Below are 20,064 nucleotides of genomic sequence, written 5' to 3'. Positions count from 1 at the left end.
TAGGCAGCCAGCATGGTAGTGGAGTGTCCAGCAGTAGTCGGCCAGCATGGTAGTTTCCAGCAGTAGTCGGCCAGCATGGTGTTGTCCAGCAGTAGTCAGCCAGCATGGTAGTGTCCAGCAGTAGTCGGCCAGCATGGTAGTTTCCAGCAGTAGTCGGCCAGCATGGTAGTGTCCAGCAGTAGTCGGCCAGCATGGTAGTGTCCAGCAGTAGGCAGCCAGCATGGTAGGGTCCAGCAGTAGTCGGCCAGCATGGTAGTGTCCAGCAGTAGTCGGCCAGCATGGTAGTGTCCAGCAGTAGTCGGCCAGCATGGTAGTGTCCAGCAGCAGTCGGCCAGCATGGTAGTGTCCAGCAGTAGTCGGCCAGCATTGTAGTGTCCAGCAGTAGTTGGCCAGCATGGTAGTGTCCAGCAGTAGTCAGCCAGCATGGTAGTGTCCAGCAGTAGTCAGCCAGCATGGTAGTGTCCAGCAGTAGTCAGCCAGCATGGTAGTGTCCAGCAGTAGTCGGCCAGCATGGTAGTGTCCAGCAGTAGTCAGCCAGCATGGTAGTGTCCAGCAGTAGTCGGCCAGCATGGTAGTGTCCAGCAGCAGTCGGCCAGCATGGCAGTGTACAGAAGCAGTCGGCCAGCATGCTGGTGTATAGCAGTATTCGGCCAGCATAGTAGTGTCCAGCAGTAGTCGGCCAGCATAGTAGTGTCCAGCAGTAGTCGGCCAGCATGGTAGTGTCCGGCATGGCAAATAACAACAAATAATAGGAGTTTATAAGTTGTAAAACATAATAAAGAAAAGAAGCCTATCCACTAGGAAAGAGTTAAAGGGGTTTGTCCCGCGCCGAAACGGGTTTTTTTTTTTTCAACAGCCCCCCCGTTCGGCGCGAGACAAACCCGATGCAGGGACCTAAAAAAAAATCCGCACAGCGCTTACCTGAATCCCCGCGCTCCGGTGACTTCTTACTTACCGGCTGAAGATGGCCGCCGGGATCTTCTCCCTCGGTGGACCGCAGGGCTTCTGTGCGGTCCATTGCCGATTCCAGCCTCCTGATTGGCTGGAATCGGCACGTGACGGGGCGGAGCTACACGGAGCCGCTCTCCGGCACGAGCGGCCCCATTGAGAAAAGAAGAAGACCGGACTGCGCAAGCGCGTCTAATCCGGCGATTAGCCGCTGAAAATTAGACGGCACCATGGAGACGAGGACGCTAGCAACGGAACAGGTAAGTGAATAATTTCTGATAACTTCTGTATGGCTCATAATTAATGCACAATGTACATTACAAAGTGCATTAATATGGCCATACAGAAGTGTATAGACCCACTTGCTGCCGCGGGACAACCCCTTTAATGCAAGCTTGAATGCAAGAATTTCTGTGAGTAAGGTTACTAGGTCATGTGCAAAGTGTGAATAATGGGTCACAGAGGATGGATAAGTGCTGATAGTGATGCTTTAAATTGGGTTGATTATATAAAATTGGCTTAGATATTGTTAGCATTGTCAATTCACAATCCTCATGTCTAATGGGATGTATTTTATTTTCAGATTTCATGCTTCTGGCTAAAACAACATCTCATTAGGTGCAGAGGTTTTTTACAATTTAACAAAATGAAAATCGTTTTGGAGAGTTATGAGCTAAAAGTCATCGTTGGCCACCACAGGCTTTCAAATTTGAAAAAATGTGAAAAAAGTCATAACCCTAATATGTATTTTGTATATCCCTGCTGCAGTCACATTAAAAGGGCAAATTCCTTCAAATCAGCACAGAGGTGCCAGCTCTACTTGTTAAACTCAATGGCATTCAGTAGCTGCTTTAAGTTATCGTATGTCTCTGTCATGCGGACAGCATGCGCTACTGGAATAGATGGAAGACGGTTTCCATTGTGCAAAACCACAGCCTTAAAACTCGGTTTCAAAGAGCCTACAAATAGTCTCCATTCTTGTGGGTCATGAGTGATTTCTAAGTCATTCATGAGGCCTTCAATATTGGAACAGAATACCAGATTACCTTCCTTTCTGAAGGAAGGCTCAAACTGCTTTCGATATGAAGTTATTGTGAAATCTTCTTCTAGAAGATACAATTTTTGGAGTCTTGATTGAGCAATTCTACCTTGTTCTTGGATAAGTCCAAATCACGAACTAGGTCATTTAGTTCTTCCTGTGTTATTCTGTGTGAGGTTGATGATGCACTGCAGTGAAAATCTGGATCACTTGCATGCCTACGGACCAGGAGAAGAACAGGTCGGCTCACCCTTGTCATCATCAGCTGAATCAAGAGAATATTCTACTGGAGCTTCTGGAATAGAAGGCCCCTCACCATGTGGACCTGGTCTCAATGCAGACGGAATGTTGGGGTAGAGTATTCTCGACTTCTTGTGCTTCGTTATCCCACAGGAAAGGGGAGGAACCAAGCAGAAATAGCAGTCATTTGTATGGTTGTTTGGCTCTCTCCACACCATGGGGACTGCAAACGTCATTGATGGTCTTTTACCATTCAACCACTGTGAAAGTTGTGTTGTACATGTAGCATGGCATATATGCGGGGCCCAAGGCTTGTCTTGGTCGCCAATCTTGCATCCAACGTAAAGATGAGATGCCTTCTTCACTTGAGAAGTGATACTTTTCTTCTGGTTGGCAAATGTCACTTCCCCACAAATATAGCAAAAACTGTCCACGGTATTAGCACACTTTCGAGGCGTTAGTGTTTTGTATTGTAACTAAATAGATTAAATAACGGTTTTATGTAACAGCAGCTTAAACTGTATCCCGCGAAGTCTGAAATATTTTAAATGCTCAACTTTCCGACTTGGCTTTATGTAGTACTCTAGTGATTAGGTGTTGATACATACACTGGTAATGTGGGAGTTAACATGGTGTTCTGGTTATGTTGGGGTTAGGTGTGAGGTAATGAGCTCAGAGGCAGTGACTGATCACATGACGGTGACATCACAGGTCCTGTACGCACACGGCTGCTGTCTGGCTCTAACTGTAAGGATGTCATTACAGTCCTACGGGATAAATTTACACGGTGAAACACAGAGAATGAACTATAAACAAATATCTTCAAAACGAGAGCCAATAAAAAATTTTCATGGTCATATTCGTGTTCAGCGCACCAAGATACTACAGATTAGGACCTTTTTAAGTCAGTAACAATTTCAGTGTTGATCAATCAATCCAAAATGGCAAATAAACGAGATGGCTGAGTATACATAACGCAAAGAAGTATATGCAACAAATCGGTAAATGGAAGAAAAATCGCTCCACGTCTGGTAAAACTAGTTGGAACAACCAGAGGGGACAAGGTCCGGGATTATTACAGAGACCAACCTGTTAGCAGGATATCCGGAATAGCAGACTAACTAAAAGTACTTTCAGCGACATGCAATGAGTTGAAGAGCAAAGTGGTGACCTCATTTACCAGAACCGCCTGAACTGGACCCCACTGTGGGAGAGAAGCGAAGAACCAGTTTGACACTTAGAACTAAGCACTAAACCGCGGAGACTTGTGAAATCAAGGTTAAAACTGGAAACTGTGGCACAGAATGATGGCCAGTACACCGAATGTATAACTGGCAACCTTTGTACCAAGGGGCTGGTGAACAACATCCCAGCCAGCCTATCAGCGCTGGCACCACAGGGAAATATTACTTCACCGGTGTCTGCAGAATGATAATGCTTATGTGTGCTTGGCAAGTCACATGGGCCGAGGATGTAGTGCGGATGTGACTACTGACCTGTCATTGCAACCCGAAAATCGCCATAACAGATCATTTCTGTAGTTCATGCTCTGGTTTTCCAAAGAAGAATCCAATGAGCCTCTCCCCTAATCAGGAGTTTCCTCCAATTCCCACCCCTATATGGCTCATCTACATGTTCTATACTCCTCGCAAGCAGCGTCACCCCTTCATTGTGCTGTCACGTTTCAGTCAGCACATAGTTAATTATTTGCCAGTACACCTTGTTTCTGTAGGTTCTGTCCAGACAAGCCAGGGTTAACAGCTCCTGTGCTTCCTAGTTTAGGTTAATTACCATGCTAGGGTCTGAGGGGTGTGCTGGTGATTGACATGTCTGTCTGCCAATCAGCTGCTCCCGCCTCCCTATAAGAGCCAGCTTTCGCTGCCTGGGAGTTGCCGATTATTCTCCAGTGTTCCCTAAGCAGTCCTGCTGCTCAGAGCTGCTGCGTGTCTGGCCCTGGTACTTTGTGCCACTCCCTGTGTGTTTTACTTCTGTCCTGCTCCTGTGGAGGTTACCTTGGCTCGTTCCAGCTCTGCCTGTGTTCTGTGGTTTTCCTGTCGAGTTGGTTTTTCCATTTTCCAAGCCTGTCAGTACTAGTAAGTTGTCCCCTGCGTTGGTACGGCGGTTCCTTCCTGTCCTGCCACTAGGCAACGTAGGGTCAGTGTTGGCAGCCTGGACCTGTCCACCTTTAAGGCTACCTCCAGGAAGGGACATTGGCGTGGGTGAGAGTCAGGAAGTCCCGCGTTGTGTAAACCTGTGCACACTGCTAGTACTGTAACATGTGCTGAATGGCAGAGATGCACACCATCACTGATCAAACGGTAATAAGTTTGATTTTTTTCTGGGTATGCCAGGCATTTCTTCTGTAAGAAAAATGTAATATTACATGGCAGCCATTCATATGAGTCCACCACTGTGGGAGATGCTTTGTTCTGGCCCATAGAGGGCGTCCTGATGTCCATAATTAGAGATGAGAAAGCCTTACTGAGTACCTGCCTGCTCGCCCGCAAAGCTTCGGGTGCCGGCGGGGGGGAACGAGACTGAGATCTCTCCCCCCCACCCCCCACCCCTGCCGGCATGCGACTCTTTGCAGGTGAGCAGGCAAGTACTCGGTAAGGACGATACTCGCTCGAGTATCTGTCCTTACTGAGTACGCTCGCTCTAGTCATACTATCCTTGTATTGCTGAGGACCATGCGTATAACATCATGTAGCCTCAACCCTCTCGTATGGCGGTGTCTTCACATGACTGGATATGACCAGTATAACCATTTTCCTAAACTCCATTGAGTCATAATGTCAACAGGTTTGCCGAACTTTAATGTAATATCCAGACTTGTTCTTCTGTAAAGTGCAGCTCAAGGCTCCATCCCGATGCAAAGACCTCGGTGTCCTCCTTGTCGAGGCATCCACAATTATTTACAAGAAGTGATCTCTGCGAGCGTGGGTGGCGGGCGCTGCACCCTGACTCGCCTGAGACCAGGCAGCTGTTATATATTTCTCCAAGTATCTGCATTCTGGTGGCTGCAAGTCCAAGTCTGGATGCACCCGGCTCCTCTGCACACGCTGGCGGGTGTTTTTCTATCTTCATCACTTATTTACTTCCCTCGTCTATTATTTTATTCATTGAAGTTTTCTGCACTTTGCTGTATCTAAGCTGATTCCCAGCCAGGACGCTGCGGACGTGCTTCTCATGGAGCCCAGTATTTTCACAGATCAAAATGTTGATGGATTAAAATGAAGGCTGTAATTTCCCAGAAGGCAAAGTGCACTGTGATACATCAACCAGGAGGCTCCTGTGACGGCATCACACACCATCCTTATCTCCGCCATCCTGGCTTGATGGCTGTCTTGTAAAATTCCACCAATTCCCATGTCTATTCATCCTGAAGAAGGAGCAGAGGTTGCTGACCTCAGACTCTGTTCCATTTATGAGCTTAAAACACAGGAGAAATGCTTCACAAATTGCCCATTTGTGTCCAGATACGAAGTCAGTCTGCAAACTCAGCCAAGAAATACAAAAAAAAAAAAAATTGTCTGACGTTCTCCAGAAGCCGGAGTGACAATGCTTAGTGCGAAGTGACTGACAGGGGTGAGGTGGCAACACGGAGACATTCAGCTCTTCTTAGTGTTTTGCAAAAAGTTTCCATTAGAGGAAAAAGCAATAAAATAACTTCAAAGCAATTATTTCCCCAAAACATTAACTTCTAAGGGCTTTTACCCGCTAGCGCTTTTGTTAACATTGCGATACTGCTGCGCTTTTTTCAATTGGACTTTCTAATGTTAAAATTGCATTGCACAAAAGTCACAAATGCACACGATGTTTAAGATTAGAAAGTCTCATTAAAAAAAATGCAGCGAGATCGCAGTGTTAAAAAAAAAAAGCTAGCGGGTAAATCCCCTAAAGGTGAAGAAAGCATCAATGCTGTATTCAGCGGGTGCAGTTATGTGAGTAAAGACTAAGCAATAACTGCAATTATTTATTACAACCCCAATTCCTAACAAGTTGGGCCGCTGTGTAAAATATGAAGAAAAAGCAGAAAGCAATGATTTGGAAATCTCATCTAATCATAGTTTATTCACAACAGAACATCAGAGGGGGAGGGGAGACATTGCTGTATTTCACTTAAAAAAAATAACTCCTTTAGAAATTGATGGCAGCAACACATCTCTCAAAAGTGGTACTAAATGAAAATCAGCTAGAGGGTCACACAAATGTGTCTAAAAAGAGCAAGTTAGAGAGTCAGAGTCTCTCAGAAGAAAAGCTAGTCACAGGTTCACCAATTTGTGAAAAACTGTCTAAAGTTTGTGGAATAATTGTAGAAAAATGTTTCTCAACGTGACATTGTGAAGACTTTGAATATCCCACCATCTACAGGACATAATATCAAGAGAATCAGGAGAAATTCCTGTACACAAGGGACAAGGCTGACGGTAAATATTGGATGCTGGAGATCTACAGCCCCCCCCCCCGGCAGCGCTGCATTAAAAGCAGGCATGACTCTGTAATTCAGATTACTTCATGGGATACAGCTGTATCATATATCAACTCAATCCTGAAACACCGGCGTCTTTTCTGGGCCAAAGCTCATTTAAAATGCACTGATGCAAAAACTGTTCTGTGGTCAGATGAATCAAAATGTAAAATTATTTTCGGAAACTACTTTCACCAATAGGAAACATTTGGCACATTAGGAAATGAAAAATTCAGAAAAGACGACCGAGGACTGCTGAGCAGCTAGAATCCTCCATCAGACAAGAATGGGGCAGCATTCCTCTCCTAAAACTCCAGCATGTGGTCTCCTCACTTCCAGGAGAGGGGATGCTACACAGCGGTAGACACGGCTCCGCCCAACTTTTGTGAGATGTGTTGCTGCCATCAATTTCTAAATTGAGTTAATTTTTTTTAATGGAATGGAGACTTGTCCCCCTGTGACCTTCTGATTTGTGTTCTATTAGGGATACAATACGGCTAGATGAGATTTCCAAATCATCACATTCTTTTTTTTCTTTACCTTTTACACAGCAGTCGAACATTTTCGGCATTGGGGTTGTACATTTGAGATAGTTCGACCACTGTACAACAGGGGGAGGTGGGCGCTGTGGTTTTGTTACCTGGAGGGAGAGATTGTTACCATTGATCTAGTTTTGGAATACAAGCTGTGGCCCTTGATGCTTTTCTGTGTGGCTTTTCCATGTAAAACAATCAGAGCAGTATGTATATATACTGAACTCTAGCCCTTTATTACAGCCCCCGGTCCTCTCATGATTGGCTCTTTCTTGTATAGTAATTCTCCCCGTGACCCCACAGTGCAGCATAAAATCATGTGACAAGTTTTCCGTGGATCAGTTTCATTTTGTGAATCCACATTAGATTGGAAAATCTAGCGATCGGAGCGACTTCCAACGAGGCTGGTCATCGGTGCTAGACTAGCCGGGGTCTCACCGCCAGCCATGGGGGGTTACTCATGTAACGGTTTTGAGAGTACACAGAGAATGGCGCAATCAAGGAAAACATCCAGCTAAAGTGTATCCTGTGGATGGAAATAACTCATCCCTGAAAGGGGTCAGAGGAGGATGTCAGGAATCGTTCTGACCAACAGGCTGCACCGTCAGCTGAATACAACGCTGGAGCCCCAACTAACGTGTCCGAACGCACAACTTGCCGTTCCTCCGCACGGATGGGCTATAACAGCAGACAATCAGTTCTAGCGCCATTGTGTCTAAGACAAACAGAAAGACTCCAGCGGGCAAAAGAGCGCAAAACTGAGCAGCGGAAAAACATCCCCTGGTCAGATGGAGCCAGATTTCTGTTGCTGATGGGAGGTCAGAATTTGGCACAAGCAGCATGAATCGCTGACCCCTTCCTGTCAGCCGGTCAGAACATGTCAGCACCGCCATCTAATCTGCGGCAACTACAAGAAGCTTCCTGTCCGCAGGGGCCGATATTCCTTCAGAACCATTTCATCACCCAGTGGAATATAGGCCACGTTGATTTGCTGCAGTTCTTTCTCAAGGTCAAAGGCGGTCCAACGCTCTACTAGATGGGGGCTAATGAAGGGGCCGTTCAGTGTATGTCTGCTAATACTAGGCATTGGGCAGTGACAGGGCTTTGATATGGTAAGGCCAGTAGCACTTAAACCACCTGTCTGGCCCTGGAGAAAGAAAGATGGCCGCAGAAGATGGCTGTCAGCAGGGCAGTAGACAACCCACCACAGTTTGAAGTCCTAGCTTAAGGCGACCCTCCGGGCCTGGAGAAACAAAGATGGCCAATTGTTTCTCTGACTACCTGATATACGCTATGTACTACTATGCATCGGTAGTCTAACACTACATGCTGCTCACATGGGCATTGCTGGCCAATCACAGCAGGTAGAATGTCTTAAACAAATGATGCATACTAATGGACGGCGTACATTAGGTAGTCAGAAAAGCGATTTGGCTATCTTTGTTTCTCCAGCCCCAGAGGGTCACTTTAAGCCAGGACTACAAGTTATTGTGGGTTGTCTACAGCTCTGCTGACAGCCCTTTTGGCCTACCACTATAAGGCCTATGTGCTACAGGATGGGACACATATTTGGTGGTCGTGGAAAGTTAGCCATATTTGCAGTCCAGTGTAGACTGAGGAGTCGTCTCATCAGGATCAACCATTGATTACATCCCTACTTTTGAGTTTTGTCCCCTACAGTCCACACTTTTGGGGTTTATTTATGTGAACTAAAGTGAAAGAAAAGTTTAGGTGTTCCTCAGAACTCATTTGTGGAGTTCATAACCATCTACAGGGTAAATGTAGTCTTATCATTGTCACATGGTTAGATCAATGTGTCGTCTGTGTCAAAATAACTCCGTGATAACGGGACCTACCACTTTCTCCTTGTAAACGATGTATTTCAGCCATTTGAAATCTTGCCACTTGAATCCGGCCAAGACGAAGAGGGAATCTTTCTCATACTGTTCAAGCTTCTGAATGGCTCCTTCTGGATATGTAATTCTCAGTGTTGTTTTACTCCCCACGTCCTTCTCAAACCCTTTTACTGGCGCAGAATTTAACCTGAAAGAGATGGAAATCCGCATGTCATGACCAGCATGCAGTTTACATCTGAATTTACTGCAGTTTTCGGACTAAAAGACACACTTTTTTAGCAAGAAAAAATATGGTGATGACTTCCATAATGACGACTTCCATTATGACGACTTCCATAATGATCAGTCACAGCGCTATTGTGCTGTAACTAATCATTAGGACCAACAGGTAGTACTCCACCTCCCTGCGTAGCTCCGCTCCAGTTGGTGCCAATTATCACAGACTTTGACCCCTCCTCCCGGCGTCTGCCGCATACAGGATGTGCAGTAACGCAGATGCCGGGGGGATAAGTCAGAGCCTGTGATTATCAACAGCGGCTAGACCAGAGCTTCAGAGGGAGATAAAGTAGTTTCTGATGGGAGTGTACATTTTTATTGAAGGTGGAGGAATAAACCTGTTTTTATGCACCACAAGTTTTCTGCAGCCATCTACAATTTTCTTTGGATGGTGAATAATATTGGAGAATTGGGGTCCATTTCCCAGAACCGCCTTGCAGATGTTTAGCTTCCCCTGAAAAGGGTACGGTTTCTATTGTGCTGTTGGTGAAAATTCGTATATACTATTACTACTGAAGACACTATTACTACTGAGAGCCACTATTACTACTGGGGCACTACTGCTATTCGAGGCCACTATTACTACTGGAGGCCACTATTACTACTGGAAGGCAGTATTACTACTGGAGGCCACTATTACTACTGGAAGGCACTATTACTACTGGAAGGCACTATTACTACTGGAGGCCACTATTACTACTGGAGGCCACTATTACTACTGGAGGCCACTATTACTACTGGAAGGCACTATTACTACTGGAGGACACTATTACTACTGGAGGCCAGTATTACTAATGAGGATACTATTTCTACAAAGGACACTATTACTACTGGAAGGCAGTATTACTACTGGAGGCCACTATTACTACTGGAAGGCACTATTACTACTGGAAGGCACTATTACTACTGGAGGCCACTATTACTACTGGAGGCCACTATTACTACTGGAAGGCACTATTACTACTGGAGGACACTATTACTACTGGAGGCCAGTATTACTAATGAGGATACTATTTCTACAAAGGACACTATTACTACTGGGAGCCACTATTACTACTGAGAACACTTTTACTACTGGGGGCCACTATTACTATTGGTATCACTATTACTACTGGGGCACTACTGCTACTCGAGGCCACTATTACTACTGGAGGACACTATTACTACTGAGAACACTTTTACTACTGGGGGCCACTATTACTACTGAGGGCACTACTGCTAATCGAGGCCACTATTATTACTGGAAGGCACTATTACTACTAGAGGCCACTGTTACTACTGGAAGGCACTATTACTAATGAGGACACTATTACTACTGGAGGTCACTATTACTACTGAGGACACTAATACTACTGGGGGCCACTATTACTACTGGAGGCCACTATTACTACTGGAGGCCACTATTACTACTGGAGGCCGTTATTATTACTGAGGACAATATTACTACTGGGAGCCACTATTACAACTAGGAGCTAATATTACTACTTAGGACACTATTACTACTGGGAGCCCCTATTACTACTGAGGACACTTTTACTACTGAGGGACACTATTACTGTTGGTACCACTATTACTACTGGGGCACTACTGCTACTCGAGGCCACTATTACTACTGGAAGGTACTATTACTACTAAAGACACTATTACTAATTGAGGACACTATTACTACTGAGGACACTATTACTACTGCAGGCCCCTATTATTACTGGAGTCTGCTATTACTACGGAGGACACTATTACTACTGGAGGCCAATATTACTACTGTCGGCCACTTTTACTACTGGGGGCCACTATTACTACTGGGGCACTACTGCTACTCGAGGCTACTATTATTCCTGGAAGGCACTATTACTACTGGAGGCCACTATTACTACTGAGGACACTATTACTACTGGAGGCCACTATTACTACTGAGGACACTTTTACTACTGGAGGCCACTATTACGACTGGAGACCACTTTTACTACTGGAGGCCACTATTACTACTGGGGGCCACTATTACTGTTGCGAACACTATTACTACTGGCAGCATTATTACTATTGGAGGCCATGATTACTGCTGGAGGCACTACTGCTACTCGAGACCACTATAATTACTGGGGGCATTATTACTACTGGGGGGCACTATTACTACTGGAGGCCACTATTACTACTGAGGGCCACTATTACTGTTGGGACCACTATTACTACTGGCAGCACTATTACTATTGTAGGCCACTATTACCAGCACTATTACTACTGAAGGACACTTTTACTACTGGCGGCCACTAATACTGTTGGGACCACTATTACTACTGGCAGCACTATTAGGCTGGGTTCACACAGGGCGGATTTGCCGCGGCCAATCCGCCCGTGGTTGCTAATCTCGGGATTAGCCAGCCATGTGGACAAGATTTCTCAGAAACCTCGTCCACACGGGACGGCCAATCCGCTGCGGTAAATCCAGCTGAAACCGTGGCTGCGGCCGCCGCAGCCACGGTTTCAGAAGATGCAGCATGTCTATTTACTTTTTTTTGTTTGTTTATTTTCGTCACGGCCGCGCTCTCCTCTATGGGAGCGCTGGCCGCAACGGAAAAGCAAACGGCCAGGCCGCTTCAAAGCCGCGGCGGCTTAAACCGCGGCGGTTCTCCCGGCGGAAATCTTGCGGTTTTTGCTGCGGCCAAACCGCGAGATTTCCGACGGGAATCCGCGCTGTGTGAACCCAGCCTTACTATTGGAGGCCACTATTGCTATTGCAAGCACTATTGCTACTGGAGGCCACTATTACTACTAGAACCACAGTGGCCATTATACTACTGGAGACCACTATATTACTGGGGGCACTATTACTGTTGGGACAGCTATTACTACTGGCGGCGCTATTACTACTGGAGGCCACTATTACTACTTAGGGCACTGAAAGGGGGCTTGATTACTATTGGGTCACTGCGGCTTTCGAAGTCCACTTGAAACTGAACTCTCTACTACTTTAGCCTACGGGGAAGTTTTAATTAGTATGAAATGTTTTATCCTGTTTTCTGTTCTCTAAACCCGGGTGCGTCTTAAAGTCCGAAAAATACGGTACATAATGTGAAGAAAACTTACCGAACCACAATCTCGTACTCGTCAATTTTAGATCCCAGAGATTTGTTAGCAAGCACCCCTCCATTCCCCACAATGATGCATCGCCGACAGTTCAGGCTACGGAAAAAACATAAAGGGTCAGATTCACAAAGAAATGTAAGAATCTGTTACGTCACTTAGTGTTCTTGTTTAAGAACTGCCAAGGCCAAGACAAGTTGCTACCTGAATGACACTCGTATGGTACACCAAATATAATTCCCCTTAAAGGGGTTTTATACCTCAGGTATTTATCTGTTATCAGCAGGATAGGAATTAGGTTGGGCAGTTGTAAACTACTAGTGGCCTAGCTGCAAGGTAGGTTATCAATAGTAGATTGATTGCCATCTAGAACCCCCACCAATCTGCTGTTCTCTCGGTTAGTGTGCTGGTGCACTGAGTTGATTATTGCAGAAAGCGGAAAGCTCCGTTCTCTTTGCAGTGGTTAGGCTTGGTACTACAGGCAAGATTCCCACAGAAATGAATGAGAACTTTGCCTGCAATACCAAGCCTGGCCACTGAAGTGAAAATGGAGCTGTCTGTTTCGTGTAGAAATCAGCGTATCGTTTGAGCAAACTACCCAGCGAACAGCTGATTCCAGGTGAGACCCCCAATGATTTACTATTCATGGCATATCCTAAGGATAGACCAACAAGAGTTCACAATTAGACAACCCCTTTAAATGTCTGAGCACTGGGAGTCTGATCGCTAAGGACTCCCAGGAGCAGCGCTGCACATATGTGACAATTGAGCATCCGCACTGACATTCCATTCACATGAGGCATTCGTGAGGGCAGTTCGTAGCATCACGGGGGTCCCAGCGGTCGGACTGTCAGCGGTGAGCCATTTATCCACTAGATATGTGTTTAAAGGTAGATCTCCTTTAATGACTTAATACTAAAAATATTTACATGGAGCCAAACAGTGGCAATAGTGTCAGTGAGAAGGATGCAGAAGATGCCCGAGCGGCGCTGGTCACGGTGGGCTATATGCTTCTAAGTGAAAGAAAGGCCAAGAATGATGAGGACTGCGGCATCTGCGCAGCTTTAACCCCTTCCTGCCAAGGGACTTCTTATTTCATGACTAAACAACTTTACAGCATTTACCTCCACATGATTCCTCCTCTTCACATTGGCAACATGTGTGAACAGACAGTATTACATCCACTGACGTTTATCATGCTATAAGCTAAAAAGAAGTTCTGTGGAGTCTTCTAATACCTGCGTATCCCCTCATTGGGGTGAAGACCGTATCTGGGGTAAGATGAGAGACTTTGCTGATTTCACCTCTCTTACTGATGTTATCCGCATATCATATATTATATACAAACTCCTCAACACTGAAAGTGCAACTCCAAGAAGGACAATTTATTAGGTTAGGCAAATCGAGGAAGTAGGTGGTGTCACTAAGATATGCAAATGATCACAGCTCTCTGCAGTCTGTGACATGTGGGAGGAGCTTCAATGGTATGAAAACCAGATTGAAAACAAGTTTTTTCAGCCACTTAAAATCTCAAAAATTGGATCGCATCTTGTGGTATAATTGTGCGATGCCTCCTGTTCGTTAACGTGATGGCTATCACTAATTACTGCAAGCTGAGAGGGACGGAATCCTTGATCTGAGAGGCCTTGGTTTATCACTCCAGCAGATCGCTACGTGCGAAGGCCGAGATGTCAGAACTCTTCAACCTTGAGTGTCCCAGTGGTTGGGAGAATGACGACGAACTCGAATGACAAGAGGTGCACAGAGGCGAACCTCTGCACGGACGGATCGTCAGGTTAGGAGAATGGCGCGTAGTCATCCATTCTGTACTGTGTGTGAAAGTGGGTGTCACATCCCAAGCCTTGGGTGATAAACGGTGTCTACACAAACCATGAGAAGGCTCTTCCACAACACTGGGCTACGAACCAGACGTCCAGCAGCAGGTGTTCCATTGACTCCACACCATCGCTCTCAAAGGCTATCATGGTGTAGAGCAAGACGGCAGTGGAGGCTGGAATGGAGGTCTGTCCTCCTTAGCAATGAGTCCCACTTTTGACTTGGATACAATAATAGGTAGAGATTGGTCTGGAGACCACGTGGGCAACACCATGAAGAGGCCTTCAAGCGGGAACATCACACCGGTACTACTGTGAGTGGGCATAATGTACAGAAGCCAGACTCCTCTAGTCTCCCCTGCAGGCACACTAAGAGTTATGTTGATTTGGTCATGGTATGGCCATTTCTTCAAAGTGTCCTGGAAGACGTCTTTCAACAGAACATCACCAGACGACATGCCTGAAACGTGCTACTATGGCCTGCAGCGTCTCCGGACTTGTCTCCCATCAAGCACATCTGGAACATCACTGGTTGGCGATTGCAAAGAGAGCTGCCAGAAGCACAACTTGACAATTTGTGAGCCCAAGTGCATTCAGTGTGGCAGAACATTCCTCAGACAACCATTACAACCTGATAGCATGCCAAGGCATGTAAGTACATGTATCTCTGCGTGTAGCGCTCATACTCAATGCTGAATAAATCGAGATGTCCTGATTATCTTGTCTCCACTTTTTCACCATTTGTATACCAACAACATATTTATAGATTCAGCAATTTCCAGAATTCCATGATTTTACCTTAACAATGTTGCCATTTCAATGTTGAGAAGTGTAAATGTGTATGTGTATATATATATGTGTGTGTGTATATGTATATGTGTGTGTGTGTATATATATATATATATATATGTGTGTGTGTGTGTGTGTATATGTATATGTGTCTGTGTGTGTGTGTATATATATATATATATATATATATATGTGTGTGTGTGTGTGTGTGTACACACATAACCCTGGGCACTCACACACAGCGGTTACCATACCGTACCTGTCTAGGGCTGGCGTCAGGCGGTATTCTTTTGTGGCAGACAAGATTGCTTTGATTAGGTTATCTGTATGATAAAAAGAATGTAATGTGATGTTAAGAGATGAAGCAAAACTAATAAAGAGGAAGCAACAGATCGGCTGATGTCAGGAGGATAGTTTTGCATTGTCATAGACTGTTAGCTCCTTGGGGCAGTTGAGCCTGTCAACCCTTGAATTCAGAGCCCTCCATGTAGAACTGACAAATGCAGCAAGAGGCGTATAAACTCCCATAATCAATGCTTTACTGAACCAACAGCCATAAACTGTACCTGACTTTTCAGAATGAGCTGCTCTATGTGTGTACATGAGGAATAGCACTATTTCTGGCCAATATAGGACTTGTATCCCACATTTTCCACCTCTGCAGAGTGTATATCTGATTTTCCATCCTCTCAGGACTGGTAGCAGAATCTTGTTCTATAAACTGTGCACAGAGAACTGTAGAGCTTCTGCTTTATAACTGTCTGTAACACACAGTCAGACATAACCTCATCATGTAGGACAGTAGCTAAAACACAGGCGTGTCTCCTTCTTTTTGCCCTATACAATTCAATGAGCACAATGCCTAACCCCCCTCCACGACCCCTGCTCTAACCTCTCCTGTCAATCATTAGCAAGCAGCGGACAGTAGGCTATGGAGAATGGAGACGCCTATTACCCAGCCCTTCAGAAGGTTTTTTCAGCAAAAAACACATAATTTTAGGTAAATAAAGTAAACAGCAATTTTGCTGGTTAAAACATTGACTATCATGTAAGCACAAGTTGTTTGAAAAGTTACAGATCATTTAACTCCTTGGTGCCTGTTTATGGGAAATTTGCATTTCATTCCTTAAATAATCTTTCCACACACCAGTATGGCTTGGGTCTGTCTATCTGAGGTGGCAGCACCAGCACCTGGGTTTTCACGCTTTATCTCATATGACCGGGACACCGTCTTTGCTGAGGGGTCCCCAAGCCGTTACACCCAGAGATGGTCCTGGTAATAGGACTGCTGACCCTGTATTGGGCCAAGGCGTGGTACCTGATGGTGTGAACAGGAGCTTACCCAGAAACATAGCAAGGGTCACGGCTGACAACAGACAATGACGAAGTCCTGTAAACAGAGCTATGGTCAGGGAACACAAAAGTCAGAGTTGTCAGAGGTCAAGCAGGAGTCAGAAGCAGAGAATCCAACTAACAGGGGCTTTGTCACAATGGTTATTGAGACCAGTTACTTAGGCATCCATCCTAGGTTGTGGATGCCTATTATATCAGATGCAGAGATGTGATTGGAGTGGGAAAGGTTCAAGGAGTGCACACTGACCCTTTAAGAAGGACAGCGGGAGCCCTACGGGCAGAGACTAGGGGGCGGGCAGTAGAAGAAAAGCGTGGAGTGGACAGAGACCAGCATGCAGCGTAAGAGGAACAGTGGTGCCCAACCGTGGCTCCAGTGACAGATGAGCCGTGGTGGCCACGTGCCGTGACACTATCTAAAGTAGAAAGAAAAGGTAAATTAACCGTTTGGAATTCCCTGGATTTCTACATTAATTGCTAATAAAATGTAGTCTGGTTGTATCTAAGTCACAATTACAGACAAACACAATGTAACCAAAAAACACAAACAGTTGTACTTTTCATGTCTTTTGTTAAGCTCAGTGAGTAAATATTTACAGCCCTTGAGGAAAAATTAAGTGAACCCTTGTATTTAATAACCTGTAAAATCATAGAGTTGGAAGGGACCTCCGGGGTCATTCACTAAATCACCCCAGACAGATGTCTGTGCAGCCTTTGTTTGAAGACTTTGATTGAAGGAGAACTCCCCACCTCCCGTGGTAACCTGTGACACTCATTGATGCCCCTCACTGTCTAATATCTAATCTGTGTCTCCTCCCTTTCAGTTTCATCCCATTGCTTCTAGTCTTTCCTTGTGCAGATGAGAATAGGGCTGATCCCTCTGCACTGTGACAGCCCTGCAGATATTTGTTGACAGCTATTAAGTGTCGCGGCTTGTCGGTCGTGACAGCATTGTGTCATGGTGGCCACGACACAGGCCAAGACCTGTCGTCTTGTTAGGCAGGTCAAGGGTTAATGCACCACGTGCAGAGACTGGTGGTGCTGTCTTTCTTTGCTGCATGGATGCATGCTGGATTAGTCATGCCTGGGAGTAGGGTGGATGTGTGGTTTTCTAATCACTCTGCCAGCTTTCAGATGCAGAGTGGCTTTATATTCTCACCCCTCCTTGTGCATAGTGCTGATTATTCTGTTCCATGGTGGAGTACTTGGAGTTTGGAGCTCTTCCGTGCTGGGTGTATTGCAACTCGCAGATAAGTTGCTGCGGGTTCCTTTTCAGTTGTTTCACTGCTGTTCATTTCTGTTTTGCTTTGCTGTTCGGTTCATCTCTCCAGGGGTTCCCATAGGGACAGTCAGGGCCCATAATGAAGACCGTGGGGGTGTCTCTATTGAGACGAATACTCCGCTTCTAGGCAGGGACCCTTCACCCCCCTGCTAGGTTACAGTTAGGCTTCCTCCTCCCTGGAGTGGTGTGACCATTCAGCATAGCGTGGTGTGCAGCTATTTCCAACAGTGTGTACGTGCCCTATCGGGGTGCTGAGTGTAATATGCAGGTGTCGCACGGGCTTTACATCTGGGTTACATATTTCAGTTGTGGTGCGCACTGTTCTGCAGTGCATTAATCTATCAACTACTGTAGTTGTTAACATCACTCTGCGTCCAGGCTGATCGTGGTGCTTGTGAGCAGCACGGACGTGACATTAAACCTCCTCTCAGCCTTCTTTATTGTAAGTCAAACATTCCCCGATCCTTTAATGGCTTCTCATAGGACATGATTTGCAGACCGTTCACCATCTTAGTAACTCTTCTCTGAACTTGCTTCAGTTTGTCTATGTCTTTTTTAAAGTGGGGTGCCCAGAACTAAACACAGTATTCCAGATGAGGTCTGACTAAGGAAGAGTAGAGGGGGATAATGACCTCACGTGATCTAGACTCTATGCTTCTCTTAATACATCCCAGAATTGTGTTTGCCTTTTTGGCTGCTGCATCACATTGTTGACTCGTGTTCAGTCTATGATCTATTAGTATACCCAAGTCTTTTTCACATGTGCTGCTGCTTAGCCCAATGGTGTCCTTTCTGTTGTTCTCTCCTTGTATTCTTACCCAAACAGTTTCTGCTGAACTCCCAGCTCTGAAGCTTGAATCTCTGTGGAGATGAATGTTTTCCTAACATACAACACAACACCTCCTCGCCTTTTATAAAGTCTGTTTCTTATAAATAAGTTGTATCCTTCAAGCCTTGTATTCCAATCATGTGTATCATCCCACCAAGTTTCCGTGATGCCTATGGCATCATATTTCTCTTCCTGTGTTCGGAACTCCAATTCTCCTTGTTTGTTTCCCATGCTTTGTGTATTTGTGTAGAAACATTTTAGTTTGTGATCGGTGTCTCTTGCTCCTCTACTTTCCTTCTGAATTTTTTATTTTTGTTCCTTTATTTCCACTTCAAACAGCAAGGTTCTCAATTGTATTAATTAGCTGTATATTTTGGCCTGGCCTTTCACTTACGTTTCCATATTAGTCTAGATCCCCCTTTAGCAGCAATCACCTCCACCAAATGTTTTCTGCAGCTGCAAGAATGTCGAGGAGGAATTTTGAACCATTACTGCTTGCAAATGTTTGAGCTCATCAGTATTTCTGGGATGCCTTGCGTGCACAGCCCTCTTCAGGTCATACCACAACATCTCCATAGGAATACGGTTAGGTCTCGACTTGGTCATTCGAAAACACAAATCTTTTTCCATTATTCCTTAGTCAAGTACTTCTACGCTTTGGGTTATCGTCTTGTTGCATCACCCAGCTTTGCTACAGCTTGAGGTCATGGACAGCTGCCCTTACATCCTCCTGTAAGAGTTTTTGATGCACCTTAGGACTCATTGTTCCCTCAATGATCACAACGTATCCAGGCCCTGAAGGAACAAAACAGCCTCAATCTATGATGTCCCTCCATGATAACCCCAAACCACGATGTCTCCTCTACCATAGCCACAAACCATGATGCCCCTCCACCTGGCTTCACAGTTGGAGGACTGTGTGTTCATGTGTGATGTTCGTTTTCCTCCATTTATAGTATCTATACTTCTCTCATCAATCTATAGAACATTTCCCAGAAGCATTGTAGAACTGCCCAGTGATCTTTGGAAAACCTGAAACAGGCTACAATTTTTTTTGGACAACACTTTAATGGTGTGCGTTTGGGGCAGTAGACCTGTGGTTGGGGCAGTAGACCTGTGGTTGGGGAAGTAGACCTGCGGTTGGGGCAGTAGACCTGCGGTTGGGGCAGTAGACCTGCGGTTGGGGCAGTAGATCTGCGGTTGGGGCAGTAGATCCGCGGTTGGGGCAGTAGATCCGCGGTTGGGGCAGTAGATCCGCAGTTGGGGCAGTAGACCTGCGGTTGGGGCAGTAGACCTGCGATTGGGGCAGTAGACCTACGGTTGGGGCAGTAGACCTGCGATTGGGGCAGTAGACCTGCGGTTGGGGCAGTAGACCTGCGATTGGGGCAGTAGACCTACGGTTGGGGCAGTAGACCTGCGGTTGGGGCAGTAGACCTGCGGTTGGGGCAGTAGACCTGCGGTTGGGGCAGTAGACCTACGTTTGGGGCAGTAGACCTACGTTTGGGGCAGTAGATCTGCGGTTGGGCCGGGACACT

General features: G+C 45.7%; 1 protein-coding gene across 7 annotated transcripts in view; it reads right to left on the bottom strand.

Moving 5' to 3' along the window:
* ST3GAL3 (ST3 beta-galactoside alpha-2,3-sialyltransferase 3) overlaps positions 1–20,064 on the bottom strand; it is a 277,669-nt gene that overhangs the window by 22,810 nt on the left and 234,795 nt on the right. For all 7 annotated transcript variants that reach the window (XM_066597939.1, XM_066597938.1, XM_066597942.1 and 4 more), the window contains 3 exons: positions 15,328–15,391; positions 12,448–12,543; positions 9,088–9,274 (listed from right to left, as the gene is read on the bottom strand). In XM_066597939.1, the coding sequence (XP_066454036.1) occupies positions 9,088–9,274; positions 12,448–12,543; positions 15,328–15,391 (347 nt within the window). The remainder of the gene's footprint in view (positions 1–9,087; positions 9,275–12,447; positions 12,544–15,327; positions 15,392–20,064) is intronic.

This window comes from Eleutherodactylus coqui, chromosome 3 (assembly GCF_035609145.1).
Source record: "Eleutherodactylus coqui strain aEleCoq1 chromosome 3, aEleCoq1.hap1, whole genome shotgun sequence".
NCBI lineage: Eukaryota > Metazoa > Chordata > Amphibia > Anura > Eleutherodactylidae > Eleutherodactylus > Eleutherodactylus coqui.
The sequence above is the reverse complement of the archived record's forward strand: the minus strand, read 5'-3'. Positions and strand labels throughout refer to the sequence as shown.